This window comes from Haliotis asinina, chromosome 2 (assembly GCF_037392515.1).
Source record: "Haliotis asinina isolate JCU_RB_2024 chromosome 2, JCU_Hal_asi_v2, whole genome shotgun sequence".
Lineage (NCBI taxonomy): Eukaryota > Metazoa > Mollusca > Gastropoda > Lepetellida > Haliotidae > Haliotis > Haliotis asinina.
In genome coordinates this window covers 56,377,421-56,388,012 of record NC_090281.1, presented here as the reverse complement: position 1 = coordinate 56,388,012, position 10,592 = coordinate 56,377,421, and the positions used below count along the sequence as shown (strand labels likewise).

Sequence of the window (10,592 nt, the reverse complement as noted above, 5' to 3'; positions counted from 1 at the left end):
ATGAGCAGTTTTCTCAGGTGATATACAGGTAATACCTCATTAAGTCATCAGGTGCAACCACACACTTCTCCATGCCAGTCCCCCAGGGAAATAACTGTACCGTGGCTGTACCTCCTGGTCATGTGATTGTCATGGATCAGTTGGCAACAATCACCATCATCTATCTGTGAAGACAGTCACACCATCTTATGACAGGTGACACTCAACTGCAATGCCTTAGCCTTAATGAGGACACTAGTCTGCTTGCCTGGGGCTACTAATAAGATTAAAGTGCAGAAAATGCAGAATTGCTACCTTTGACACAGACTAATACCACATCAAAGGTCTTACATAATTTATAACCCATAATTCTATTATTTCACTCTATTGCCTTATTCTATGGCTCAAGGTAGTTGTCGACCCACAAAAATCTGGGTTATTTGATCTTCGGTAACCCATGCTTCTCATAAGTGGGAATTAATGGGATTGGTGGTCAGACTCATGGACATGGTTGACAGGTCATTGTACCCCAATTGTGCAGATCGAAGCTCATGCTGTTGATCAGTGGATTGTCTGGTCACAACTTCATTTTTTCCAGACAGCCACCATATAGCTGGAATATTACAACCAAGATAAGATAAGATAATTGAGTGTATCAGTATAGGTAGACAAATTATTTTCTGTTGAAAATATGTGAGATGCTTAATATTCTTACAGTACCATGAACAATAATTAATATGTCTGAGGAGGCTGGTGCTGTTTGTGGCTTATTTGTATTGACCAGTGTAGCCATGTAACACATTTAGTTTACAGTAACCCTTTGTCACTCTTAATATTTTGGATCAGCCAAATCTGCAATTATTTTATTTCAAGTTGTTTGTAAAAGGTTCTCCATTAAGTATTTAATGGTAATGCACTATATATGTGTGTGCATTTAAACCTCCAACACAGACTTTCATGTGTAAATTCTACAGCTTCTGATAGCCCTTCATAAACCCATTAAGGACAGACTAGTTTTATTTCTTGCTTTACAGCTACAGTGGTCATATTTGTTCAAGAAGAAGAGATAAAAGTAAAGCTCAATATTCCATATTCAAACAAATAGAATCCTTATATATTTATTGGCAAAAAATGAAAACTTAAAAGAAATATTTGGGGGAATTTTGTTTTGGCCCCATAATCACTCCATAAATTGACACAAGTAAAATACTTTTATTTTAAAGGAAATAATACTTTGACTGCTGATTTGATTTTTATTTTGAACCTGCCTTAAAGGTCACATGCAACCAAAAAATCAAACATAATTAAAACACAATTATCACTTATTCATGACATATAATATACATTGCCGCTTGTGAAAAAAACAAATAAACAAAATGTATAATTTACTATCGCGATTCAAAAGTGCAATATTTTGTACTTGGGCTTACTTCCCTTGAAACGAAGCCTGTGGGAGACCAAACCCAGTCATAGCGGGTAGGAGTGCACTCAAGTGTAACGACGGCTTCCGATTGGCTGGTTCATTTGCTGATGGGCATTTTAAAAGTATGGGGAGTCACAAGAAAGTAAGATTCATTATGGATAACAACTTCATTTAATGTGCTTTAAGCGTTTCAGTACGGATTCATATACCTTTGTCAAACTAATTCATTTAGACTAGAAGATGTTTTCCATAAAGAATGTATATAGAGATATTGGGTTTTGGAAATACATGTTCTCTGAATCTGCATTCGATCCAATAAAAAATCCTTTCAGTAGAGATGGTGAACTACTGCGTGGCTAGAAACTGTTGTTCGTCCAAGTACAAACCAGGACTTGAAACTGACAAGAGTTTGCACCAGTTTCCGTCAGATCCAGTCATCAGAGAAAAATGGATGTAGTTCGATAGCAACCCACAGACACAAAAACATGTCACGTGTATGTATATTTGCCTAATTACATAATGTGGCAGAGACAGGACTGGGGTGTAGAAGTCATAAATCAATTTATTTTGTTTATGGTGTGTAGCCTGATCGGTGTTAAGATCAAATTTCATGTCTTTAGCAGACAGGCAGGCAGACATATAGATGTCAATAAATCAGACATTGAGCCTTCTCTGTGAAAGAAGCTGCTTACCACAATTAACACATTTTTTATGTAACGAGCAGATTATTTACTTGTTTGTGTATACAACCAAGATTAGACTACTGCTCACGACCTCCTAGTTGGTCATGCATAATGTTTCAAGCTCCGCGAACATATTCACTGCACATGCGTTATGGACACAGCACAGCACAGCACAGCTGTTGAAACCACTTTTTCCCCCAGTGCTGGGGGAAATTTAGTGAATCGTTTGAACTCTGATTTCGCAGGCTTTTTTTTCATCACGTTTTTTATAGGTATATAGGTTAAATTGGCATTTTTGATGATTTGTTTCAGTAAGCGCATATCAAAAGGTATCAGAATCTGCAAAGTTGTGTTTTACGTTGCATGTGACCTTTAAGTTTGTGAGGACAAAAATTGGTAAAACAAAAAATATAATTGGTCTGGCCTGATGTTAAAAACAATATGAAAAACAATATTTCATGTTTGATATCATTTTAAAAAATCACTACCTTACAAAACAAGCTTGAAAATATGTTGTGAATAAATTTCTATTGTATATCCAGCAAGAACTGACAGCTGTGTCTGAACGTTCTTTCACAATAACATTAACTATCTAGTTTACATGAATCGTCAAGCCCAAAGGATACACATCCACATCCAGTCAACAGAGTAAACAAAGGTTGATCTAATCTGTGACAAAAGGCAGTAATGTTGAGGGTCTGTCTTGACAAGCACATACTAGACTTGTTGACCATGGGATGTTCCCAGATCCCAGGTTTATCAGCAAGTGCTCTCAGTAATGAGTGGTTGCAGCATCAAAGGTATGAGTGTTCAGGACTCACACAGGAATACCAACCATTGCCATCCTTACTGACTGTGCACACAGCTTACAAGTTACATGTGACACTGAAGATAGTCACATGCACATAGGAAGTCTGCAACCGGCAGACCACAATACCGCAAACAGGTTCTATGTTCCTTTCAAACACAAACACAAGTGTATTTACACTCTTCTCTTCAACACCATGTGTACTACAGTAACAGCGAGCTATGTCAAGACAACCTAACACTACTTATTCACAGCCAGTTATCTTTTAACTGGTCTATTCTCCTTACAAGAAGCAAAGTCAGTGTAAAGACTTAAACATTCCTTCAAATCTCAGAGTAGGCATTTTAGTGCCCTACTGCCCACGGTATAACTACTTATATATACTATAAGTCAGAGAACATCCAATTCTCTTATAAGTCTGACCAATCACATGAAAACAGCTTCATATGTTCTTTAACTTCTTTTGGGTGGACTACATTTCAATTTACTGCAACAGAACTTTGAACTTCAAAGAAAGAATAAACTTTTGTATTTTGTACTCTCACCATTAAGGACTTCTGTTTAGTCTTAAATGAAACACAAAATATGTGGTTAATTAATACCAAGCAATTAAATGTTGTCAAAAAGTTGTTTGGTTCACTCTCACCCACCAACGAAATCACAGACAAGTTATCCAACTGTCCCCAGAGGTCACTTCAGTGAACCAAAGTGATGCTTTGTTAGGAATGATTTTCAGTTATTTGATATCCACCTGAGATGTCCACAATGTTAAACAAAATCAGTTATCTAACCTCATGTAAGAATGTCAAGTTCTGATTGGTCCATGTGACTCTGTACATCCATCATGATCCGCCAGCGGGAGTATACGACTTTTATACCCCCACTGCAAAAGTTATATCCTCCCGTTACGCCTCGGTGACGACGCTAGAAGTGAGAAAAGCATGCATCGACAAGCCTTTAGTAACGTGCGGTGCATTGAGGTCAAACGATCAGCTGGAGTCAACATGACAGCAAGTATATTCGATGCGTGTTGTTTTGTTTTGATTTAGTGAAAACATTCAGCTAGATAAGTTAGTTATCACATCGTGTCGAGGGAAATACAGGGTTCTATCAGTCCCTCATAAGGTTGTATTCCCCTCGCCTCTGGCTCGTATTTCCCTCAACACGATGTGATAACTTATATTGGCTGTAGCAGAAAATTAAAGGAACAATGTTGAACTTCCTCCACTCACTGTCCTTACTATGGCAATACACAACAAATGGTGATGACACTGCTATTGTTACTATTTCTGACAGGAAGACGCTACACAAGATTCACATTCCACTATAGATTGCGACAACAGTGCTTAGGAAAACTCTTTCTGGACAGTAAGACCGTACAAGAGAGATGATGACATTCACATGTCACTACAGATGGTGATGACAATGCTATGGTAGCTTACTGGACAGAAACACACTACAAAGTGGTAATGACAGTTATATGCTTTATTCATACATAATATGACAATGAAACAACTTACATGTGTTTACACATACAGTATGGAATCTACAAGATCTGATAAACCTCTGCACAGAACAGCAACATTCCACTTTGATTGGTGAAAATTCTAGTTTGAGCAGCCAATGAAATCAACTTATAAATTCTCTGCTGTGCCATCTTGCCGCTGTGCTTCTAAACATATCAACAGTTCCTGATATTATACAAGTCTTAAGGAGATAAAGTACAACAACATCGGTCGGGTCTATAACTTACAAATATCTACACAATTTTATTAAAATGATAAAGATGAGAAGAAAAGTACAGTCAGTAAAGAACAGGTTGCTACGGTTACAGTGTTGATATGGTTACCTAGTACTCACAACAGCTGGAATGTAGCATGGTATTAACAGCAAGAAACAAAAGATGGGAAGTCACTAAGCAGTATTTGAAGTAAGTCTGCACATTAATATCACTCTAAATCCACAAGACTGAAAATCAAGTACACATAAAAATTCACCATGAGCTAGTTCTGCATTCATGACCATATTCTTATGAACCCCTGCAATCACTGATATTATTTCAGATAGGTTAAACAGTTGATGAATTTGGCAATGTGGATGAAATTTAACTTCAGCATTGAACTGTTCATTCCCTATCCCTAGCTTCCGAGGAAACATGTTTACCAAAGCTTGAAAGATGTAAGAAGCCATGCCTTACATTTTCCTGATGTTTACGTTAGCTAATAATACAAAGCCAGTGGTTATCATAAGAAATAATGAATAAACAAACACTCGTAGGGAATCAAACTAAGATCACAGTTGTTGGTTGAAAATAAGCAAAATGTACAGACAATGGCATCAAATACAGGCTTCATGGTGGCAGCAAATTAACACCCATATGTGCACAAATCGAGACAGGCCCAGTACTATGTGGAAACGGTTATAATGGGATTTCTGAATATTACCGAGCAAATACGAAGCTTTTGACTATCGTTAGTACTAAGTCTGTCAGCCACAACTGATCCCATTGCAGACCGTCTTGTCTGTATCAACGAAAATTAATCTACTCCAGTAGGGCACAAGCTAGATGCAAGGATACCTACTAGCCAGCAGTGCGTATGATTTATGCACACTAGTTCACCATTTACACATACACAGTCACTTCACGCAGACTGACTGGGGACCGACTAGGACAATCGGCCACTGCACTATATACATACAGGTTGTACACGATCTCTTGTTTCCAGGTGTGCAGTAATATGGAACCATCTACAGCATTATTTGTTCATTTCCCCCCAATTTGGAACAACTTTGTCTGCTTCAGTCTCACAACTGAGCCTACAAGTCAGTGAGCAACGCGGCAGAAGAAAAAGAAGGGAGGTTTCCACGCTTACAACTGTTCTCCTTTCTCTGCCGGGAATGGTGTTTCGCTGCCGTCACTGGTCCTCGGTTGGTTTAGGATTGTTTGACAGAGAGGATGAGGGCCACAATCAATCCATACAGACCCAAAACCTCAGCGAAGATAAGGATGAGAATCATTCCTACAAACAACCTCGGCTGTTGTGCTGTTCCTCGTACACCGGCATCGCCAACAATGCCAATAGCAAAGCCAGCCGCTAATCCACTGAGACCTACACTTAAGCCAGCACCAAGATGGAGGAAGCTCCTGGAAACCAAGACAGGTAGAGTTGTAGAAAATAAATTACTACTTGTTATTATCATTATGTACTATTACACATGACAGATCATATCAGTGTTCACGAATAGTGTCAGACAATGGGTAAGACAGACATCTGAAGCTTACAGGACCCAATGTCCTGTTACTATGAAACACCATTTGTTAACACTGCATATCAATCCTCAACAGTGCAAGTCTAATTACTGTCAACTCCCTTTATCACAACTGTAGTTACCTATCTGTGAGTGAGTGAGTTTACTTTTACACTGTTCTTAGCAGTAGTCCAGCAATATCATGTCACGGAACACCAGAAATAGGCTTCACACATTGTTCCCTTGGAGGAAATTGAAACGGGGTCTTTGGTGTAACCCCACCATCCCTATGTAAATGTGAACTGTAACACTTATTAGTGGTGACTGATGGTACCACTCAGGCATCAAAATAAAGTACTGTTTGGTTCATTAAAGCAAAGTAAAGTAATTAACAAATCTTCCCAACATCATGGTATACACTGAAGATTTTCCAGAAATCTGTTAGATATGACACAAATATTTTGCCAATCACAAATGGGAATAGATCCTTGTATGTCATATAAAGATTTACAGCTTGAAACTATCAAGCACTTAAGCTCCCCTTGGACTCCATCACGATATATACCACCCAAAAGAATCAAGGAGCAACCACTTGTTCCATAATCTGTCTATAGTTTCATTTGAGTGGTATATCTGGTATTACCTGTAAGGTGTCCTCTTCCTAAACATGAACACTAAAAATGTATATCAGGGTCTAGCTTTGATCATTATAATCAATGCAAGGGGACTGACTGCAAATTCTGTTTTTGTTTTTTTTAAATAATATACTACAACACAAGAACAGGGAAACCCAGGGATAGAGTTGACACTAGGGAATGACCTACGTTAGCTGCCATAGTACTTGGTAAATGGATTAATTACATTTCATGTTTGTATGAATAAGTTGCGCACACAAATTGACACTGTCAAGCTAGTGATGACTGTACTTACTTAAAAAGGGTGTAGCCCGAGGGAGTCATATTCTGTGTTATAACAACAGCCACCACCAAACCGTAGATAGCAATGATACCAGCCATAACAACGGGGATGACAGACTTCATGATGAGTTCTGGACGCATCACAGCCATTGCTGAAATACCCGTACCAGACTTGGCTGTTCCATAGGCTGCTCCTAGAGCTGAAGATCCAATAACATTACATTAGTAATCGGGATCACCAAACAAACATCCACCCTGCAGATAAGGAGGGAAAAAAATAAGTCAAAAACAATATTGACATGCCATTTGTTGTTTTATCTTATTTCTTTTCATTTCACTATTCATATCCCAGCAGTAAAATGTTTTAAAGGAAACACTTAAAAGATTTTCATAATCTTTCTATGGTGCATAATACCAGGCAAATCCTGTGTCCTATCCACATAGAAAATGACCACTGATGTCCACAGGGATACAGAAAAAGTCCAAATTCTTTGTTTAAAAATGCTGATCAAGTAACTGTAAGTTACAACTGAGTCTGCTACTAGCAGGGTTCTGATATCATTTACAGCTTAATTACTGTTATGATCAGGATACACAATACAATAACACTAACGAGTAACGAAAGTGCTACAATATCACATCATAGTATTAGTAATAATATTTAAGTGCCTTGGACCCCACTTCATAGTCCAGGACCCATAAAAACTAAGAGGAGTCCTAGGAACCCTCAAATATGGTACTCAAGGTAAATCCCTGATACACACAAGTATTTTTCTGATCAGTTAGAAGTATTCATACAGACATAGCACCTGTTGTAGCAATATTTCAGTTACAACCGTAAAATAGTCAAGTCTCTGATACACAAACCTGAGGATAACAGCATGAGAAGTATACATGCTGTTATGAGAGAGCCTATCAACCAGGTCACACGTTGATTGGTCAAATCTCATAATCGTAGTTACAGGCATTCTGTGTCAGAATATATGCATGTGTTACACAATGTCATTCCTTACTTCCACATATACAGAAAGAGCCAACACTGGGTCTTCATACAGTGTTACTTCTCTGTTCACTGACCCATGAAGGTTCCTGGATAGAACAGGCTTTCAGCAACCCATGCTTGCCACAAAAGGCGACTATGCCTGTCGTAAAAGGCAATTAACTGGATCCTGTGGACAGGCTCCAGTGATGTTGTTGATCACTGGGTTGTCTGATCCAGACTCGATTATTTACAGACCGCTGCCATATATCTGGAATACTGCTGAGTGTGGCGTTATCTAAACTCATTCACTCACTGTTCACTGAATGGTGAGTCAAACTTTCATTTCATTTCTCAAACATGTCTTATCCTTAATGATGATCACAAGAACAAAAATAAGTGAATACATTTGAGGTGTTGACCAGTATAACTTCATTCTTCCCTCCATATCAGCATGACAAGCCCCCATATTCACTGTTAAGGTGACCTTTACTAACATCCTGAACACAGTCAGTTCAATTTCCTACTCAGCCATCAGGATATCCTGAACATTTCATGTACACATAACACCTGCTTATATTCAGATACACAATAAACAAGGTCAAAATAAATTTTCTATTCATCCATGTTCACAGCACCTAACTCCAATACATATTGCAGTGTTGGCACACACCTACATCTGTTTAAATTTTCACTAAGGAAGCAAGGTTGGGAATACAAACTATTACACAAAAGTTATGTCTGGTTTCCCGTAGCTTTCTGGCCCCAGACAAAACATTCCATTAAAGAGTAAAAGCACATATTCTTATTAATCTATATTAAACTATAATGTTGATTCTGAATACAAAACGAGTGTTCCTATTTATTTTGTCTTAGTACAACTTTCCATGTAAAGGTGAATAAACTGACAAAACTCAAATAAAATCCAAAGTTTGGTCCTTTGAATATTGAAGGTAACCTTGAGTCTGCCCTAGTTTAAGTGTACCGGTCACTCCATCACAAATTCTCAGGTAAACCTGGTTGCCTAGTACAGATAATATCATTCTCTTAAAGACACTGCAGTTTCTTATCTAACCATAAGTGTAGAAATGTGGAAATGAGTACAAATCAAGTTTCAACACATACCTGTTTACTCTGCCAAGAATTATCTGACCAGCCTGAAGAAACTTAGAAAGGCCTACCACAGGATCAATACATCATTTTAAACGATTAACCTTACTCCTATCCCTAGGCTCAATTATTCATTTAAATTCAAATTTTATCCAAATAGGTCTAGCACAAATTTTCACGTTACAGACAGGCAAGTGTAATAAGTGAATGGCCAGAGGTCAAGCATACAGTCATTTGCATATGGTATTGATATTTTAAGTGTACATGCGATTTAAAAGGAACAGTTCTACTGTGTCGAAGTACATAATACAGAAATATACTAACGTCTCTTATAATACATTGCATGTTTTCATAATGTTAATAAAATTGGCATTTGGATTAACATTTTCACTCTACACGAAATATAATCTGTCTAGAAAAAGGGATGTCTAAATTAACTACTGAATTCTGTATGTCATTACTTTTAACATAATAATGTAAACAGAACTGTCAAATCTAATCCAAACTTCATCTTGATAATAAAACCATTCCACTTGTGATGTTGTATAACAACTGGCATTTCCCGCTATATTAATGATTTTACAGATCGAGAAAAATATGTGAATAAAATAAAAACTAAAAGGATTTGACTACAAAATAAAATACATACAAACTCCATGACAAAATAGTTATAAAAAAATGGCAGAGGAAAAGATTTCATAAGTTACAATTGCTTGAGTGTTGAACGCTGTTAGTGATGGTCACATGACACCTGAACAACGTGATCTAGAAATGTCAGTTGATTTCTGCACCATCACGTTATGTTTCAACGAGTGTTAAACCTGAAAACTACACCTCACTGTAACAGCCTGTTAGACATTCTTCAACAGTATCCATATATCTACCAGCAGAATGAGCAAGGATGTATTCATTTTACACTGAATAATGAAATAATTTATTTGGGATTGGGCGTTTAGCACGAAACTCCAGTCTACTAAGTAAATATTTCTATGAACACGACTCTGTGACTCTTAAACAGCAAAATTCTGCAATATGATCATTAGGACACATTTAAACAATCAAACAGACTCGTACAGTCGTCACAAGAGTCAACCTTATGTTGGAAAACCTGCGATTTTCCAGGATAACTAGGTCCATCACATTACATATTCAATGTGATCAATAGTTCTGAAGACGAAAGGCACCATCTTACCACAGAATGCCATTGCGGATGTCACTCCCATCACTCCAAAGAATGAGGCATATGGGGGAGCGTCGGCGCTGAATTCCTCGACCATTTCGTTGAGTATAAAATGTGTTATTGCAGACAGAAAAAGACAAACAAGCCAAGCAATCACTCTCACTCCCGGTCAGTAGGCTTCAAGATGGCGAATGATGTATATGTCATATGATCATGTGACATCGTCAGCAGGTGCCCGTTCTTATAAACAATTTGATTGGCTCA

General features: G+C 37.7%; 1 protein-coding gene across 1 annotated transcript; it reads right to left on the bottom strand.

The window, feature by feature from the left end:
- Positions 1-4,363: 4,363 nt before the first annotated feature.
- LOC137273975 (V-type proton ATPase 16 kDa proteolipid subunit c-like) lies at positions 4,364-10,571 on the bottom strand. Its single transcript, XM_067806906.1, has 3 exons — positions 10,341-10,571; positions 7,073-7,259; positions 4,364-6,038 (listed from the first exon to the last, which is right to left on the bottom strand). The coding sequence occupies exons 1-3, from the start codon at positions 10,423-10,425 to the stop codon at positions 5,828-5,830; spliced, it is 483 nt and encodes a 160-aa protein (XP_067663007.1). The 5' UTR covers positions 10,426-10,571; the 3' UTR covers positions 4,364-5,827.
- Positions 10,572-10,592: the final 21 nt, after the last annotated feature.